General features: G+C 44.7%; 1 protein-coding gene across 2 annotated transcripts in view; it reads left to right on the forward strand.

Moving 5' to 3' along the window:
- Window positions 1–19,720, forward strand: part of TTC7B (tetratricopeptide repeat domain 7B) — a 248,850-nt gene that overhangs the window by 102,408 nt on the left and 126,722 nt on the right. For both annotated transcript variants that reach the window (XM_080807351.1, XM_080807352.1), the window contains exons 6-7: window positions 5,894–5,972; window positions 11,287–11,459. In XM_080807351.1, the coding sequence (XP_080663477.1) occupies window positions 5,894–5,972; window positions 11,287–11,459 (252 nt within the window). The remainder of the gene's footprint in view (window positions 1–5,893; window positions 5,973–11,286; window positions 11,460–19,720) is intronic.

Below are 19,720 nucleotides of genomic sequence, written 5' to 3' on the forward strand. Positions count from 1 at the left end.
TGGGTTTGATCCCTGGCCTCTGACTCCAGCGGGCCATCTGTGTCCACAAATGCATGTCATTGGATACAAGGCGAAGAGCGCGTACAGAGGGAGAAGCCGGAGGCCCTTCTGGGAAAAACAGCTCCCCGAGCGCCGGCCAGAAGCGCCCTTTTGGACTGGGAAGGATGCCTTTTTCTTCTCCTACTTTCCAGATCTGGATCTCTGGTTTTGATTTCAGACTTTCTCCAAATAGGTGCCGCTGAGGTTATGTAAATGAAGGGGAAGCAGTTTTCCAGCCTGAGAACTCAGAGCAAGTGACCCAGAGCAGCAGGGTTTATTTCTGGCTTTCTGGGGTCGTGTTGAAGTGGCTAGCATTCCACTGGGGTGGATCTCATGAAGTAAGAAGTGTCTGCTTCAGGCATCCCATTTGTAACTGAGAAAACTCTTCGGCAAGGATGTGGGGAAGGAGACTTCAGAATATAAGATGCCCTCGCTCTCATCGCTCTTTGAGGGCACCAGCTTCCTAGGTGTCACTGGGTGCCTGGTTGGCTCTTTGGAACAAAGAGGGCCACTGCTCCCAAGGTGATCACCGTTTGGTGGACTAACAGACATCAAAACAAATGAAAATCAGTGTGTTGCTCAAAACACGTGCAAGCTTTTTGGGAGCACCTAGGAAGCAGTACCTTTGTTTTACTAGGGAAGCTGGGAAACCATTCCCTAGGGTGACCTTTGACCCGGGTCTGGAAGGGTCACTAACAGTCCCCTTCCCCCAGGCCACCTCAGACAAAAAGGAACATGTATAAAGGCACACGGGCAGGAAAGCTTCCCTGAAATGTCTGGAAGGTTTTTAGAAAGGGCTTCAAAATACTTATGATCCCTGCAGCCCTCTCCATGCTGTCAGGCAGGGCCTGCCCAGCTGTGTCACTTGGTCAGGCACGTGGGTCCCTGCCCCCACAGGACCCATGCTGCGGTGCCCCTGAGGGCACATGTGACATGTTCTGCTTTGCCAGGCTGCCCAATCCAGTACAGTCAGAACGAGGACAAGGAACAGGTAGAAAATGTGTCCCCTTGTTGGTCTTGGTTATTTCAACTCACTGTCATTCTGAAATCCATTCAACGAGTATATGTTGAGCACTTGCTGTATGCCAGGCTCTGTTGGAGGGGCTTGGGATATGTCGATGAGCAAAACACAGATCTTGGTCCGCACGGTGCCCATGTTTTTATGAGGGTGAGGGGTGTGAAGCTCTCGGGGTTCCCTTGCTCACCAGCATGTCCTTGGGGATGAGCCTGGAACCCGATGTACAATAACGCTTAGTAACTGTTGAAATGACCTGCTGCTGAATAGCTTCAGAGTGCTCATTGGTATGAAAGGACCTGGGAAACGCCACACAATTTCTAGGCTCTGAGACATCTATGGTGTTGGCTCATTTTGTAACTGATCTTTTCTAAGTAGGATTTCTAAACCACCGGGAAGGAGAAAAAATGCCTTGTCTTCACTATCCAGAGTTTGACAAACATTTTATTCACCTCTGACATTCGAGGTAGCATGACAGTGATGGTTGATACTGAATTTAAGTGCGTTGGTGGCCTAGGCCACACTCCGAGGTCAGAAAATAATCTGGAAGGACAGGTTAAGGAGAAGAGTTGTCTCTTCCCAGCCTAATCCCAAGAAATGAAAGGAGAAATGACAACCAAAAAAGTGGATTGAGCCTAGTAGCCACCCATCACGAGGCGAAATGGTTCTCAAAATCTCCGAGTTCCTCCCAGCCCCGGTTTTCCATTTTGATTCTGATTTTGGAGCTCTGGCCTCCCTCCTGATACAGCTGCCCATTGGTTTGGTGGTACAGAGTCACAGGTGACAGTGTTAAAGAGCTCTGAATATGGCTCCGAGTCACAGAACAGGCCCCGCCCTGGACTCGACCTGCCTTCAGAAATCCTGTTTACAGGGCCTCCAAGTCAGGAGGGAGGCCAAGTGCTACTGAGTCGGCCTCCCTCTGTGTCCTCAGGAAGTCATGCTTTTGCCCCGACCTAAGGGCCAGCAGATGAGACCTGGAAGGAGGAAGGAAGATGATGAAACCCGATGAAAAAGAAGGAGGAAAGAAAAAGTGCAGATAGGTCACCAGGAGTCAAATGTGTCCCTGTGAAAAGTGGATGGGCTTTCCTGTCAAGACAGAGCAGTAGATGGCCTGGGTTGGAACACGAGCAAAGCGGTGGGACTGGCCTGAGCTCCCGCTGCAGGGTCGGGGACAGAAAGGGGTGCTGGCAAGGGAAAACAGGGCTGTGCCTGCTCATCAGACTGGACAGGCAGCTGGTGCTCAAGGTCCCTTCCTTTCTCCCTGGTAATAGCTGAGCCGTTGGGAACCATTCCACACGGAAGGACACGCACCCCGCTCGGGAAGCTTACCCAAGCAAGATGCGGGAGGTGAACCCCATGTTCTGACAGCCTGCCAAAGTGCCCGCTGTTCATAGGCTGGCAGGAACATCCGTTTTTGAGAATAGTTTGCCATAATGAATTCTGACATCATTGCGCTCTCTCAGTCAGGGATGTTGAAATGGAATAAATGACCTAATGTGAAGGGTTTGTGGAAACCCTCAAAACCGAGGAGAGTCCCTGGCTCCCTTGTCTTCATTTTGAAGTGGAGTTTTTAAGCAACAGTTCATTCTGGATATTTAACGACCTCAACATTTTAGGAATGAACTAATAGTTTAGAGACATGAAAGCAACCATGTGGCTTTTATTTCCCTTAAATTGGAGTCTTTCATAGCACTTAGAATATAATTCTTATACGTTAATTTCCCCACTTTGTTCCTTTCTATCATGATTATCTGTCCAGCTTTTTTTTTTTTTTTAAGGTTTGATTTATTCATTTAACAGAGAGGGAGAGTACAAGCAGAGAAAGCAGCAGGCAGAGTGGGAGGGAGAAGCAGGCTCTCTGCTGAGCCAGGAGCCGGATATGGGACTCGATCCCAGGACCCTGGGATCACAACCTGAGCTGAAGGCAGCCGCTTAATGAACTGAGCCACCCAGGCGTCCCTATCTGTCCAGCTTTAAAAAAAATTCTTTTTCTGCTCACATGGCAATAGTAGAAATGATTGACTGAATAAAATTAGGTGATTAAAAAAATGTATGAATGGTATAGGAGTTGCTGAAAATGAGATGTTTTTCCATTTGGGAAACTTCCTTCCTTTTCTAATATTTCAAATCTTCCCCCTCCAGCGGCTTTTTGCTGCTGTCAGACTGATCTGTGGTCGTTCCTGAGGGCTCCCTGTTGTTTGCTTGGCGAGGTGTCAGCCCTTGGGGGTTACTGTTTACAAGCAGGACCTCCCAGAGCTTGAGGAAGAATTTGATTCTGAATCCTAGGCTCTCTCCGGAATAATCTGGAAACAGTTGCGAAAAACAATATTTGCTTCAAGACCACTGCCCGGCCTTGGGAATAAGCCCCCAGTGGCCGACCACCTCCTCCCGCGCGGCGCCCCCGTGAGTCCGGGCACTTCCCCCAGTCGTCCAGCAGGGGGCCTCGGTCCCGCGCGGGAGAGCCACCCGGCCCTCAGAGGGGAGTTGATTTCTCCAGCCATCCTTTCTCTTCTAAGGCAGCTGAGCAGGACCCTCGACACCAAACTGCTTCATCTGGGCCGGTGGGTTTTCTTTCCAATTTTGAGCCACTTCCTGGGAGCATCTCATTAGCCGTGATCACTGGAACGCATAAAATGTGTATTAGGTATATATGAGGTAATTTGCATATAAATGATTAAGTCAGAGACCTGAGCTCTTGTATTCGAATTTTGTTCCTTCTTCTAGAGCTGCACTTCAGTTTTAGAGCCAGTTTCTCTTGCCCAGGAAGGCGACAGAATCTAGTAGACAGCTTCCAGCTCACTCTCTCACTGGGTTAGTGAGCCTGAGCAAGGCATTCCACTTCTCTGTCCTAAGGAGCTAGCTTGCATTGGCTCTCGTGGATAGCTAGAAAATTCTGGGCTTTCGTAACTGGATCAGTATCTCATTCTGCCAGGAGGGCGCAAGAGACAGTGCGGATGACCAGCTCCTATCTTGTAGCCGACCCCGGCTTATCCTATTTAGATTCGATGCTGCCTTTTCAGAGCTGATCGCCACCTGGTGAAACAGCCCTGTGAACCCGGGTCTCCAGTTACGTTCCCTCAGTCCCTCCCACCCCTGTGTCATACAGTCAAGACTGATGTTCCGTGTACACAGGGTAGGAGCTTCATCTGCGGTTCTGGAACGAAATTAGACCACTGTGTCCACGCCCCCCCACCCCGGATTCCCCCGTCACTTAGGAGAGCTGAGCTTCCATCCAGAGCAAACGTGCTTTGTTGCCCATGAGCATGGATCCCATAAAAACAAACGAAAGGGAAAGCAGAGTGGCTCGCGTGTCCTGGGGCCCATGACCTAATTTGCATTCACGGCTCTGTTAAGAGTCCCTGTAGCGCCGCTTGGAGTCCCGAGCACCAGCGTCTTTTTATGCCACCGTGAAGCTTCTGATCTGATACCATCTGAAATGTGTGGGTGAGAGGAACACAGGAGAACTGATGGGCTCTCGCCAGTAAACTGTTATCTTAAAGTTCCGGGGCTGTTCTTGTGAACGAGAGTCCTGGGATGCCGTGTAGGGAGAAGATACAAATTAATAGCCCTTGTGGGTGCTTGTAGCATACAGAACCCACATTCAGTTTGATTAAATACCTTTGCGCGATTGAAAATGTCATCCAAGAAGAAAACCAAAAGCCTAGAGCGCCTGCCACAGCCCACGGAGGCTGGCTGACAGGTCCGCACCGGCTGACCCGCTCTGCGGCTTTTTGGAAAGATGAGATGTGTTCTAATGAGCAAGTTATAAATATCACCGAGTTATGTCATAGGTGGTGGCAGTGCTCAATGTAAAGGGACTGGCTGGGAAGTGTTCCCAGCCAAACGGGCCGGGCACAGCTTTGCAGGGAGGACTGCAAGTGGGGGCTGGATACAGTGACCAGGGTGTCACTAAAGAATTACCTGTCCTTGACGGAAAGGTGTCACCAAACGTGTCTCAGTGAAGTGTGGGGCAGTGAGAGGAGACATGTTCCCATCGGAGTCGGGTCGCTCAGGGCTCCGGTCCTCATGCATTTGCTCACAGAAGGGTCCTTGACCACTTGCTGCTTCTTGTCCGGGCAGAGTGGGGAGGGCAGCGTTGGCTTGGTGGCTTTTTGGGGGCAGTAATTTAGGTTCTCAGAGATGCAGAGTGATTGCGTGGTGGAGCCCCTCAGTTTTCATGCCTGTTATCTTTGTCCTGACCATAAAAATGGCAAGTTACAGGAAGGCTTGAGCACACCGCATTCTGTGCCTTGTGGATATTCCCGCACTCTCTCGCCGCCCACCTTTTAAGTGAAAACAGATTTCAGCACCACTCAGTAGAGCAGGAAAACTATGGAGCCATTGGGAGGTTGAGGGTAGACTCTTGCTAGATGCCTTACATCTGTCTCTCTCTCTTCCTTTCCCCCTCCCTTCCCTTCCCCTCCCTTGCCTTCCCCTCTCCCCTTCCCTCCCCTCCCCTTCCCCTACCCTTTCCCTTCCCCCTTCCCTTCTCCCTCGCTCCCTTCCTTCCTCCCTTCCTTTTTTCCTTTTTCCTTCCTTCTTTCTTTTTCTTTCTTTCTCTCTCACTCTCCTTCCTTCCTTCCTTCCTTGGCTTCAGAACTGATTTTCAGATTTTTTTTTTCCTTGAGAAAATTTGATTGTGGAAGCACAAAAGACCAGCAATCCCAGGCCAAATTTTTCAGAGTCAAGCAAAGATGGACAGACATGTGCAGAATAATTGTTTGCTTAAAATCTAGCCAACAGCTTTTATGTAGACAAAATGCATTGAAATATGTGTATAAAATATTTAATATTAATGCACACCAGATGGAAACCCTGTCAAACTCTGTGTGCACACAGGAACTTGACGAGAGGAGTCGGGAGATTCAGAGAGATCCTCAGAGCAGTAGAAACAAGAACAACACAAAACCTGCGAATGGTGAGTGTGATGGATAATTTGATTGAGGCCGAAAGGGCACTTTAGGCCTCCTCTCTCCTCCCCTCCCTCTCCCTCCCTCCCTTCTTCCTCTCCCCCTCCACATACATGTATGTATGTATGTGTGTGTGAGTGTATGTGTGTGTGTATATATATATATATACTTTGTTGAGATACAATTTCCACACCACACAGTTCACCCTTTTAAAGTCTGTGGTTTTTAGTGTACTAACCACATTGTTCAGTCATCACTAATATTTAATTTCAGAACATTCTCATCCCCAAAAAGAAACCCCATACCTCTCAGTAGTCACTCCCCATTCTCCCCTTTACCCTCAGCCTCTGGTAACTGCTCATCTATGTTTTGCTTTTATGGATTTGCCTATTTTGGACATTTCATATACATGGAATTATATACTAGGTGGTCTTGTTGTGACTGACCTGCTTTACCTAGCGTGGTATTTTCAAGGTTCACCCACGCTGGAGCATGGATCGGCACGTCACTCCTTTTTTGTGACCAGATACTATCCCACTGTGGGGACAGAACACATTTTTTGCATTTGTTCCTCAGTTGACGGACACGTGGATTGTTCCCACTTGTTGGCTATTGTGAATAATGCTGCTATGGACATTCTTATGTAAGTTTTTAAGTGGGCACGTGGACAAGTTTTAGGTGGACAGACTGTACGTTTAACATTTGGAGGAATTCGCCAGATGATTCTCCAAAGCAGCTGTACCAGTTTGTATCCCCACTAGCAGTTAGGAGGGCTCCGATTTCTCCGTATTCTTGACAACACTTGTTATTGTCTGTCTTTTTGGTCTTGCCCTCCTAGTATGTATGAAGTGCTGTCTCATTGTGGTTTTAATTTAGATTTCCCTAATGACTACTGACGTTGAGCATCTTTTTATGTACTGATTGGTCATACTACCTCTTGAAACAAAAGAACTGCGTCCCTCACGGCAGGGAGAGTATAAGCCCTCCCAGATGCCAGTGTGGTGAAAGGGTTGGCTGTATGCTAATGATTTCGCACCAAAACCCAGCCAGAGCAGAGCAGATTGGATCCTGAAGAGTACCTAGTTGTTCAACTAAGTATAGTGATGCTAAAACTTAGAGGAGAAGCAAAAGCTAGCTAGAGAACGTGGCTCATCAGCAGTTTGGCTGTGTTATTGGCATAAGTTCTCTCTCTTCCTTTTGAACCCTTGAACTTTCCTGGCTGGGGAGGTGATCGCTGATCCCTCTATGGCTGCTCTGCCAAGGGCTGTCTGGGTGAAGGCCTGGTGCTCACGAGAGACGAAGCAAATACCACGTGTCACAACTGACACAACAGCCCCATGGAAGAGTCCACCTTCTTGGGTCTTGTCCCCAACGCCATCATCCTCCCATTGTCATGACCCCTTTCAGGGTTGCCAGAGAGTTTAGAGCTGGGCCAGGCTCAGTGACTCCTGTTGTGGGAAGTGAGGCTGTATCTTCATTTTGGTGTCTTCAGGGTTTGGGAATGCAGATATCCGACTCGTGGGGCCAGACAGCGAATCAATAGGCTTTCCTGGAACTGGTGGGGGCGAGACAGAGGAGCAACTTTACACTCCCCCACCCTTGCCCCAAGACCTCACTTGGTCTTTGGTATTTATTTATATACTGATATGATTTGGGTGAGCCTTAAGAAGTTCAAACCAGACATTTTGATTTGTGGAGTTCTTTAAGGCAAAAAAAGCCTCTGAAAAAATATGGGTAAAAATTGTTGCCAAGTGTCTTTTCTCTCAAATTGACCTACTCCCAACATTTCATGAAACTTCTTGTCTGGTCAGCATGAACAGCTCCTTTTTAATTGTGCTTCCTTTGAAGCACAATTAAAGTAATCGATGATATTGGCTAGTGTTCTTATCATTGTTTTAAAAGCTGATTAAAAAGCCAATCTTTCAGAATTGCTTAAATGTGGAGCATTTGTCCATATTGTTGATTCAAAAGCATATATGTTTTATTAAAGTGATTAATGGTTTTTGGCCTGTTAGAAGGTGTGAGTGCATTGACTACTCCGTGGGCCGTCTGCCTGCTGCTTACATCAACACTACTCTTCACAGAATTAGAGAATATCTTCCATTATTGCCTAAGGTTTCTGTTATTTGGATCAATCTACTTTAACTTCTAAAAATCCTGTGAGGGGAGATTCTGAATAAAGACATGTCAGGAAGTGAGAGAAGTTTCTTCAATTATTACTTTCTTTTTTCTGAGACGTGCTGTGAGGAGGCTTCTGAAGAAGGCTGGGTAGACTGGAGTTGCCCCTGCACATTTTCAGCTGTTAACTGGTTGGTGTTGACATGAGGGGAGTCACTTCCTCTCTCTGTTGGACTTGCGGTGCAAGTAAGTAGGCCTTTGGTCTTGGTTGATGAGTCTCAGGTGCCCTAGGTTGAACTGTTTACAATCCCTTGTGTGCTCAGCAAAAGGTGTGCTTCAGAATTATCTGAGGAACTTTGAACAAATGCACGTCCCTTTTCCTGACCTCAGAAATGCCAGCTGAGTAGGTTTGGGGCAGAACCCAAGAATCTTCTCTTCTCGTTTCCATGGGGAATGGTTTGCCTTCCCTAGCTGGGAAGTACTTCATGGGCCTTATTCACTGGTATCTTGGTCTACAGTAGCCATCAGAAAGCTTGTCAAGTTAATGCTGCTCACAACTCTATGATTCCTTCGAGATTAGTTGATCATTGCAAATTTATGATGCTCTTATGAAGTGAAAAATTTACCTTGTAAACTCTGTCAGGGGGTGAGACCATAGCTGAGAAGGATTTACAAGTCCATTTACAGCAACCCCACTCTTAGACAAATACTTCAATGAACTGAAAGCGGGTGTTAGAAACAAACATTGTACATGAATGTCCGAAGCTGCACTGTTTATACTAGCCAGAAGATGGAAACATTCCGAATTTCTATCAGTTGATGATGAGATAAACAAAATGTGGTACGTCCACACAATAGAGTATTATTCAGCCACAAAAAGGAATGATGCACTGACCCAGGCTACTACATGGGTCAACCTTGACCTCGTGATGCTAAGTGAAAAAGCCAGTCACAAAAAGCCCCCATATTATAGGATTCCGTTGATAGGAAATGTCCCCAGTGGGCAAATCTGCAGAGACAGAAAGCACGTTAGTTGTTCCCGGGGTCTGGAAGGAGGGAGTGGAAAATGACCACTAAAGGGTACAGGGCTTCCTCTTGGGGTGATATTCTGGAACCAGGGAGAGGTGATGGTTGCCTAGTACTGTGAATGTACTAAGTGCCCTTGGGTTATACATTAAAATGGTTAAAATGGTGAATTTTAGGTTAGGTGAATTTTACCACAATTAAGAAAATACATATAAAACGGATCTAATGACCAAGTTTATACATTAAAGTTTGACTTCTTTCTGACTCCCTTCCTTCCCTTCCTTTCCTCCTGATTTTATTTGTTACCAACAATTTGTAAGCATTTCAATGGCAAGCATATAAAACCCGATATAAGAAGTAAAAGGTCCAATCACTATTGGTGATCGTGCTGGTCATTTCTCATATTTATCTCCTGTTCTGAACTTCATGTGAGCTGTCAGTGCACACAACCAGACAGCCTTCCTAGTCGGCTACTGCAGTGGTAGAGTGACACATTTAAAATATGCAATCACATTAAAACCTCATTTTAAAAGTCTCCCTGGAAGGTTAATACCCAGAAGTAAAGTGACATCTAGCACGAGCTGTCGCATAGTGGACAAGCAGACTGTGGAGGGCAGAGATTTTTGTAACTTTAGAATCCCTCCATGGCAGGTATATTCAGAAAATGAAGCTCCTTATTCATTTTTTTTCCCTTTGACATTTTTTTTTCTCGGCTATAGTGAGTCGAGGTTATTTTTGCCCGTTGATGGTTCCAGCAGAAGTCATTAGCTTATATGACTACAGGGAGATCGAAATGAAACTATAATGGAAGGTTTAAGAAAACAGTGCAGGAACTGTTTAGGTCCTGAAAATCGTATTCTTATGAGATCTTTACAGATGGCTCAGTTGGGGATGATAGGAGTGCACTTAATTTCACATTTTTATAGACATTAAAGCCTGTGGGTCTTACTTGGGAATAATCAAGAAAATTTGCCTTTACCCAGTGGTTATCAGAAGCCGCTAAGCTAGTGACTTGGTTGCATTTAAGTTTCCTGGTGGTGTTTTAGGCGACTTCACGTGGATGAAAACCTAGCAAAGTTCTCTTCTGGAACATATTTATTTAAAAAGTCTCACTCTCAGGAAAGATCAGCATTCTTTGCCTGCGTGTTTCCAAAGAACATGAAAGCCTTGTGGAAAAACCTGATGGTTGAAGTTTTATTTTGCCACCTTTGGCTGATCGTGGGGTAGCACGGGCCACCTTGAGGTGTACCTGCTTCTGTTCTCAGGGAGATTTTGTGGGGGGTTTTGTTTATCTGTTTGTGTTTACTTCTCTTCTTTATCACTGGAAGATTATGAGGTAAGTGAACTGATATGCATCAGCTAACAAAATGTTTCTTAGTAGATGTCACATACCCCCTCCTCCCATTCATCAAACGGGGCACTGTTCTACTGCAGAGAGCTCGAAAAGCATAGTAGTCGTTGTCTAACTTAGGATGACAAGATCCAGATATGTCTGGGTTTTCTCAGGGAGGAAAGAGATACCTATGCAGCATTGCAAAGAGGTCTTTCTTGATCAGTAGCCATACTTGCCACTTCACTTTCTCTTTTGCACAGGCCAGCAGTAACCTTTGGGCTGGAAGGCCCAGGGTGCACTGAGAACAGGGCGCTGAGTCCCAGGACGGGGCCACCATGGGACTGGCCCTTGGCACTTCAAAGAGGGAAGGCATTTCCGAAATCTACACTGGATACCATCTTATCAGCAATGAAGAGCTTTTTCCCCCCTCCTCCCCCCACTTCAGGAGTAACATCATCTAGGTTGTGCACTGGCTTTGTGCCGAGTTTGGGTTTTAGCAGGGATCTGTTGGGAGGTGATGAAAATATTTGCAATTAACTTATGATAAGAGCTTTTGGAAAAGAGCTAAACTAAAAGTTTCAGTTGTTTCGGAGTATCACAGAGGCAGGATGGCTCAAAGGGCATAGACTTTTTTTTTTAATGGTTCAAATACCTTAGTGTATTTTCTCTCCTTTTCTTTTTTGTAGTAAAATGTTCATCGGAGAAGTAAAAATCTTTAATCGTGAGTCTTGGAATAGTGCCTAGCACAAAGTGATGACTGGAAAATATTGACCAAATGAGTGAATGAGTGAAGGAATGGTACAGAATGGACTCACAGCTATGCCTTTGCTCCTTTGTGTTCCCAGACAATAGCCAGGCAGTTGGCAGAGATCTTGTTGCGGGGTATGTGTGAACAGAGCTACTGGAACCCTCTGGAGGATCCGCCCTGCCAGTCACCTCTGGACGACCCTCTCCGGAAAGGAGCAAACACAAAAACCTACACCCTCACTCGGAAAGCCCGTGTCTACTCAGGAGAGAAGTATGGCCCTTGATGTCCTCATTCGTAGGTTAGGGGATGGGAGGAAAACTCAAGGATGATTAAAGTTTGGGACAGATTCTTCCCCTAAAAGAGAACCAGACAAACAAGTCTCATTTGCCAATTTAATGGAGATACTCCATTCCTTTTAGTAACCTCAGTAGATATCTGTGCACCAGTGGGTACATTTTAAGTAGGAAAATTCTCTCCTCTCAGTCCTTGGCTACTATTCTTGGCCATCACTGTTGGTCTCTCGGATTCTCATTCTGTTTCTTCTAAGAACCCTAGCATTAGCCAACAATCAGTGACAAAGCTGTTTGTAAGCCAGAGTTAGCCTTTTTTCTTTTCTTCAGCAGTTCCTTGGTCCTTTTGTTCATAAATTTGTTTTAAACCAAATTAGCTATAAGAAGAAAGAGAACTAAACAATTTGTAAGTGACTGGAAGGCGATGTCTCTTTTGAACTTTTTAATTTTTTTAAATTTTAAATCTAGGACGGGGCGCCTGGGTGGCTCAGTGGGTTAAGCCTCTGCCTTCGGCTCGGGTCATGATCTCAGGGTCCTGGGATCAAGCCCCACATCGGGCTCTCTGCTCAGCAAGGAGCCTACTTCCCTCTCTCCCTCTCTGCCTACTTGTGATCTCTGTCTGTCAAATAAATAAATAAAATCTTATAAATAAATAAATAAATAAATCTGGGACTTGACCACCTTGGAGGAAGGTGGGTTAGGTAACCTCTACAGCCTCCATGCGGGCCTTCCCCAGGTTGGGAAGTGGGGGGTGGCAGGCAGAGACCATGAGGGGGCCAGGAGACAGGAGATTGTTGACTCATTCTTGATTCCTCCCCTTAGAGTCTCACCCTCCCATCTTTGCCGGTTCCTGCAAGGAGAAGGCATGATGGCTCTTCAGAATCTCTCCATGAGGGGAAGGGGGTGTGTATGAATAAATACGGAAACCTTCCACAATGGTTATCAGATTGGAGAAATGGCAGAGAGACTGCAGGCGGCTGCTTCTGAGACTCTAGAGCTGGGGCAGGGAGGGGGTTTTGACTAGATGCTTACTGCATGTGTGACTTCTGGAAATGATTGTCGCATTTTCAAAAGGGACAACGCTTCTCTGGCAGGCAGCCTCCTCTTAATCCCCTTACGCTGACCCTGGCATTTCTCCTCCTCTTGTTCAGACTGCATTTCTTACATGGATTCAGAGAAGCGAGCATATTCTCAACTTTTTCCCTAGGTTTATTTTAGTTTGCGCTTAATCCCCCTTTTAATTTAACCCCCCTTTTTGTGGCCTTGTTGAACCATGAGTTTGCTCAATTCACAGCCTGTGTTACTCTTTAGTCCTTATCTGAATTCACAGAACATCTGTTCTAGCAATTCCCAAACTCTCACTTTAAAAATGCTGAACCCTCAGTATGAAGTATTTAGAAGCAGTTTTGGGGTTCATCTTGAAAGTGAAATTTATATTCTAAAAATAGGCCTGAGTTCTTTGTTTGTTTGTTTTCTGCTTTCTATGCTGCTTAGTAGACGGATATATAAGGTGCCAGGTATATTGAGAAACTCAGCTCCTGCTCCTTCCCCTGATCAAGCTGGAAACATGGGTAGAGCTCTGTGTTTCTTTGGGTGTTATTCCAATGTGGCCTCATCCCTTGAAGGCAGAAAAGCTCAGGATGCTGGCCATTTCTCCTTTATTTTGTGAACCACTCAGACTTTGTTACTCTCCTGATGTCAACATCCTCAGCTGTCCAAGGAGAATTATGGAGGCAACATGAAGATCTAGAAAATGCAATGACTATTAAAGGGAGATTCCCATACCAAGACTGGTTGCTGAGTCACAGTTTCATTCCACACAGATACAGTCAGGGGTTTTTTTTGTTGTTGTTGTTGTTGTTGTTTTTTTAAAGATTTTATTCATTTATTTGACAGACAGAGGTCACAAGTAGGCAGAGAGGCAGGCACAGAGAGAGAGGGGGGAGGAAGCAGGCTCCCTGCTGAGCAGAGAGCCCAATACGGGGCTCGATCCCAGGACCCTGAGATCATGACCCGAGCTGAAGGCAGAGGCTTAACCCACTGAGCCACCCAGGTGCCCCTATAGTCAGGTTTTTTGTTTAGTTTTGTTTTGTTTAGTTTTGTTTCATTTTTGTTTGTTTTGTTTTGTTTTTTTACCATTTTACTGAGATGTGATTCACATACTATACAGTTCACTCATTTAAAGTATACAGTTTAGGGACGCCTGGGTGGCTCAGTTGGTTAAGCAGCTGCCTTCGGCTCAGGTCATGATCCTGGCGTCCTGGGATCGAGTCCCACATCGGGCTCCTTGCTTGGTGGGGAGCCTGCTTCTCCCTCTGCCTCTGCCTATGCTCGCTCACTCTCTCTCCCTCTCTCTCTCTGACAAATAAATAAATAAAATCTTAAAAAAAAATAAATAAAGTATACAGTTTAGGGGGCACCTGACTGACTTAGTCAGAAGAGCATGTGCCTCTTGATCTTGGGGTCATGAGTTCAAGCCCCATGTGAGATGTAGAGATTGCCTAAATAAATAAAAAAAAAACTTTAAAAAAAATACAGTTTAGTGACTTTTAATATAGTCACATAATTGTGCTTCTGTCACCATAATCAACTTTGAAACATTTTTATTACCCTGGAAATAAACCTAGTGCCCCTAAGCTGTCACACCACCATCCCCAATCCCTTGGCTTTTTCATATGAATTTTAGTATCAGTTTGTCCATTTCTGGGAAAAAAAAAAAAAAGAAAGAGAAAAGAAAAAGCAGCTAGGATTTTGGTGGGAATTGCACTGAATCCATAGATCAATTTGGAGGAGTATCGCCATCTTAACAATACTGAGTCTTCTGATCCATGGACATGGGATGTCTTTCATTTATTTAGGTCTTCTTTAATTTCTTTCAACAGTTATTTGTTGTTTTCAGAGTATACTTTTTTACTTATTTCTTGAAACTTACTGTGTGTGTGCATGCTATTCCTTTGGATACTGTCATAAGTGGAATTGTTTTCTTAATTTCATTTTTGGTTTGTTCATTTCAGGTATAGAGAAATACAGTTGATTTTCTGTATTGATGTTATATACTGCAATCTTGCTGAACTTGTTCATTTGTTCAAATCATGTTTTAGATTCCTTAGGATTTTCCACATACCAGAATATGTCATCTGCAAATAGAGGTAGTCTTACTTCTTCCTTTCTAACTTAGATGGCTTTTATTTTATTTTCTTCCTTAATTGCTTTGGCCAGAATAGAAATGGCAAGGACTGGTGGACATCCTTGTCTTATACCTGATGTTAGGAGGGAAAAAGCATCCAGTTTTCCACCATTAAGTGTGAAATTAGTTGTGGGTTTTTATAAATACCTTTCATCAGGATGAGAAAGTTCCTTTCTATTACTGGTTTGTGGGTACTCTTTATCTTGAAAGGATATTTAATTTTGTCAAGTGCTTTTTTTGCATCCATTGAAAGAATCATGTATGTTCGTTATTCTGTTGATGTATTACATTAATGGATTTTCAGATGCTAAGCCAATCTTTGACAAATTTCATTGATCTTTTTCAAGAAGCAACTTTGGTTTTGTTCATTTTTTTTTGTTCATTTTTTGTTCATTTGTTCATTTTTGTTCATTTGTTCATTTTTTTCTATTGTGTCTCTATTCACTAAAATTTTATTAATTTCCACACTGATCCTTATTCTTTCAGTTATCACCATCAGTTCTGAACTTTCTAGTTTTGTTTGTTTCTAGTTTTGTTTGTTCACAATGATAATTCTGGTTTATTAGGTAAGAGAGAAAGAAAGCCTGTTGGGATTATACTTGTCTTGGGGCTCCCTGATCACCAGGACTCTCTAATTAGGCAAAAAGGATATTAACACCAATTCAGTTATGCTGCTTGGCAGGTAAAAAAGGGAATCCACAGATAATGATTAAACCCCATCTTGGCCAGTAGTCTCAAACGCTTCCCCTCCTTAGTCCCTTATGAGAAATATGAGCACAGAGCCTTCCAGCTCCAGCAGATCACAAGGACCATTCAGAATAGCTGGTCATAATGGAATCCAGCAGAAAAGTGAGCTCTGTCAGAAAACTCCACTCCTTGTCACTGTGGCCTGGACCTGGAGTGGAAACAGGGTGCTCATTCTCTTGACAATCCTAGATAGAAAAGGGATCACATGCCATGGACCTCTTTACTTTCTTCCTTCTAGGTCTTTCTGTGAGGAATTTTTTTGACCTTTGCTCATTTATTTATTAAAGATTTATTTATTTATTTCGGGGGAAACAGAAAGAGAGGGAGAGAGACTCCCTGCCAAGCACAGAGCCCAACACAGGGTTTGATCCCAGGACCCTGAGATCATGACCTGAGTGGAAACCAAGAGTCGGACGCTTAACTGACTGTGCCATGCAGGCACCCCACTTTTTTATTTTTTAAGTAAGCTTTTTATTGACACATAACACATACTGGAAGAAATACACGAACCAAAAGTATAAAGCTTGATGAATTTTTACCAAGTGAACACATCCATGTAGTTAGCACCCTGATCAAGAAACAGACATTGCCAGAACCCTTGAGGCCCTCTTTGTACCCTCTCCTGATTACTGCCCCTACCCAAGGGTAACCATCCTGAGTCCGAGCCCACTCATTAGTATAGGCCATTTTTGAAATTTATATAAATGGAATAATATATTAAAAACTCTTCTGTTTAACTTCTGTCTGATATGTTTGAGAAATTCATCCATGTTTCTGCATGCAGCCGGAGTTTGTTTCCGTTATTAGGAAGTTTTCCATATATACTCCAATATATTGATCCATTCTACCGTGATGGATGCTAGAGTAGTTTCGCATATGGGGCTGCTTCCATCTCATTCAGGCCCAGGCCCGAATAGCTTGACTGTTACCTTCTCAGAAAGGTATGCCCCAGTCACCTTATCTAACTGTCCTTCTTTCGAAGCATTTTCTATCACATGAGCTCATTTATTTTTCATCGTAGCACCTAAAATACAGATTTTTTTTTTTTGGTTTATCCTTCTTCTAGAATGTGCTGCAGTGAACATTTCCACACATGTTCCTTAGTGCACATACATCAGGGATGTCTTCCTGCTGTTGTGTTCCTCCTTGTAAAAAACACTTGAGATGGCTTAGATCATTAAATGCATGTTAGACTTCATGATTAGCACAAAGTAAGAAAGGAGATTAAAAACTACTCTTGTGCCAGAAAGTGGGTGATGAAAACATTTACCAAAAGCCAGACATGGTGCTCAGCTCCTCTGTAGGCCCCGCAGGAGAGGGTGAGTGTTGTGGACTTCTAAATACAGGTCTGAACCTCCCTGAGCCAGGGCACAGGGTTTGGGGAAGGATGACGACACTGTTGAAAGTGTGAAGATGAGGGCATTGAAGGGTCAGGAAAAGCACCGGTGGCCTCCCCATAGGCTTTGTGGGACTCACCCAGTCCACTCCAGAGAATGGCTCAGTGGACTTGATCTGAATGGAGGACCCTTCTTTATTGTCACGAAGGGGTGTTGGCCTGTCTGGAATTGTGTGCCAGGGTGATCCTCAGGTCAGACTAGCTGATCCCTCATAACCAACAGGTACTCTCAATGACTAATTTAAGTCCTTTTCCTTTCTTGGAACTTTTGTCCTTCCATACAGACCTGAGACTGAGGTACTTTCTGCCTCAGCACGTTTAACGGTGTGACTCGAGGACGAAGCAGAGCTGTAGCCACTGTGGGCTTTGACTCTTTTTAGCTTTTATCCACTGGCTGTGGTTCAGAGGCTGTATTTCTCTGGGAATTCTCTAGGGGTTTCACAACCGGGCCAGACATATTAAAACTAGAAAGGCAGGGGCGCCTGGGTGGTCCGGTGAATGGAGCATCCGACTCTTGATTTCAGCTCAGGTCATGATCTCACGGGTCGTGGGCGTGAGCCCAGAGTTGGACTCCCTGCTTGGTGGGAAGTCTGCTTGAGATTCTCTCCCACCTTTCCCTCTGCCCCTCCCCCTGCTCATTCGCTCTCTCTGAAAATAAGTAAATAAATCTTAAAAAAAAACAAAAACAAAAACCAGAAAGACACTATTGCTGGGCCTTAGAGTTAGTGTTGTCATTTACACATAACTTCCTTGTGAGTTGGAGGTGTTCTCCTTGGAGAACAGTCGGAGCCCTCCTTCACCTACTTGGGGTCTGCATTGACACCTGGATGGTGCCATTGACTTTCAGACATCCAGCTTGTCATTGGTTGTGTAATAGCTAAAGATGACAGAAAGATGAACTGCATTTGGATAAAATTGGATTAATTTCTTTTGTAGGATGGTTTCTACCACATACAGTGACATTTTTCACCCATCTGGGAAAATTTTTAGGAAGGGCTGTGATCTGGCAACCTTGGCAAGGTCATGATCACTATCCATAAATGAAGATTCTTGCCCTTGTTCCTTTTGTGTAGAGTCAGACAATGAGTAGATAAATTCACCCAAAGTAAGAAAATGAGCAACTTGCCTGAAGGTCCGCCCGCGAGTTAGTAAGGTGGCTGGGCTTTGGCCAGTTATCACCATCAGTTCTGAGCTTTGCTCAGAAGCACTGTGCTCCCACCAGCAGCTTGTCCTCACTGTCCGTGAGCCCTGCGTGCTCCCTGTCCCTTCTTATCCTACACCCTGCCCTTCAGTCAATGTCCTGTTGGTCTAGGCCCCCAGTTTTTCCACTCCACAAGGCTGAGGCCTGGGCACCCAGGGCTCTCCCCTGATGCTCTTGGGCCCACAGAGGAGATTGTCACAAAAGAGCCCAGTGGTTTCAACCATCTACCCTGAGCTCCTTATCTCCTTCAACAGAGAACAGGGGAGAAATGGCCAGAGAGGGGGTCCAGAGAATCCACATGTAGTGGAAGGGGCATTCTGGTGTCTAGTTTTTCAGCATGTCTCTTAAAACTGCCGTTCCTCCTCCTCTCACTGCCCATTTCTTCCTGCCAGCTCTGAGAGTTTGCCGCACTCCTGAGTCCCATCTCGCCTGCCTCAAAAGGAAGGGTAGAGGAAGTGGAATTAGAATCAGTTAATGTGCTACTTGTTAGCAGCTCTGGTAAAAATAACACAACTTAGCATTTAAGCAGGCTGGATGGCTCAGATGGAATTTGGGGATTATCCATGGACTGAATTGGCTGGTGTTAAGTCACAATTAGCATGGGCTCTCTTCTTTTCAATTAGTCTAGACCATGTAGAACTGGCTAGCCGCCATGGAAAAAATGGTTAATGTTACTGCTCGATTGGTAAGGTCCCAATGGTACGTAAGCACGGCCAGGATGGCAGGAAACAATTGCTGGGTGGACACACACACACACACACACACATACACATGCTTGGGAGCACTCTTCATTCAAAGCCTGTAGGCTCTATTTCTGAATTGAAGGGGAAGAAGAGTTCTGTCATCGAAAACCCCAGCTACCCTCAAGCTACCTGTTTAAAGAAGTTCTCTGCAAATCCCAGAATCCTGCTCTCCACTTACAGGCCAGACTTTTCATCAAATTTTAGCCCTGCAAGGGCAATGGGAACCACTCCACAGGTGGTCCCCTTACCCCTATGGACGTCAGAGGTACAGAAAGAGAACTGGGCCCTGTGCTTTTTTTGTCTTGCTCTTCCTGGTCCTTTGATGCCATACAAAAGTTGCCAGCACTTCAAAGAGAACAAGTATTTATAATGACGATATGGAAGATTTTTTTTTTTTTTTTTGCCATTTTGAGGGGTGGGGAGGATCATCCCATCTCTTAAATTAAATGACTGTGATGTTAGCACTGGGAAGATGTAAATTTAGTCTTTATTTGATCATCTCTAAAACATCCAGGAATTTTTTTTTAAACCAAGTTCATTTTTATTGCTCTCTTCTTTCATTCCGTGAAAAAGAATCGAGTTTGGCTCAATTGGTGATAACACTCTCAATTCTACTCAAAGGATTCTAGAGCTTTTAGAACAGAGGGAAAAAATGCTGCAAGTCTCTAAAAATCCTCAAAGCACCAAAAAAGTAGGCTCTAAAGGATGGAGGTCGGGGTTAGGTTTGGGGGTTTTTGTTGTTATTTTTGTTCTCTAATCTTGAGCAATATTGAGCTTAAAAGCCTTTTCTTTTAGTCCCAGATGTCAGAGCTCGGCCAACTTCCATAAAATAGATTAATAAGACAACTAGTGCTTGCATGCCACCCCATAATAGAACATGTGTGTTTAATTAGGGTGACTTGCCCAAGTTCTTACAGTATTCTAGAAATGATTCAAAATCTAAAATTGTTTCCAATCTCTTATTTTA

Source organism: Martes martes (assembly GCF_963455335.1).
Source record: "Martes martes genome assembly, chromosome: 7".
NCBI lineage: Eukaryota > Metazoa > Chordata > Mammalia > Carnivora > Mustelidae > Martes > Martes martes.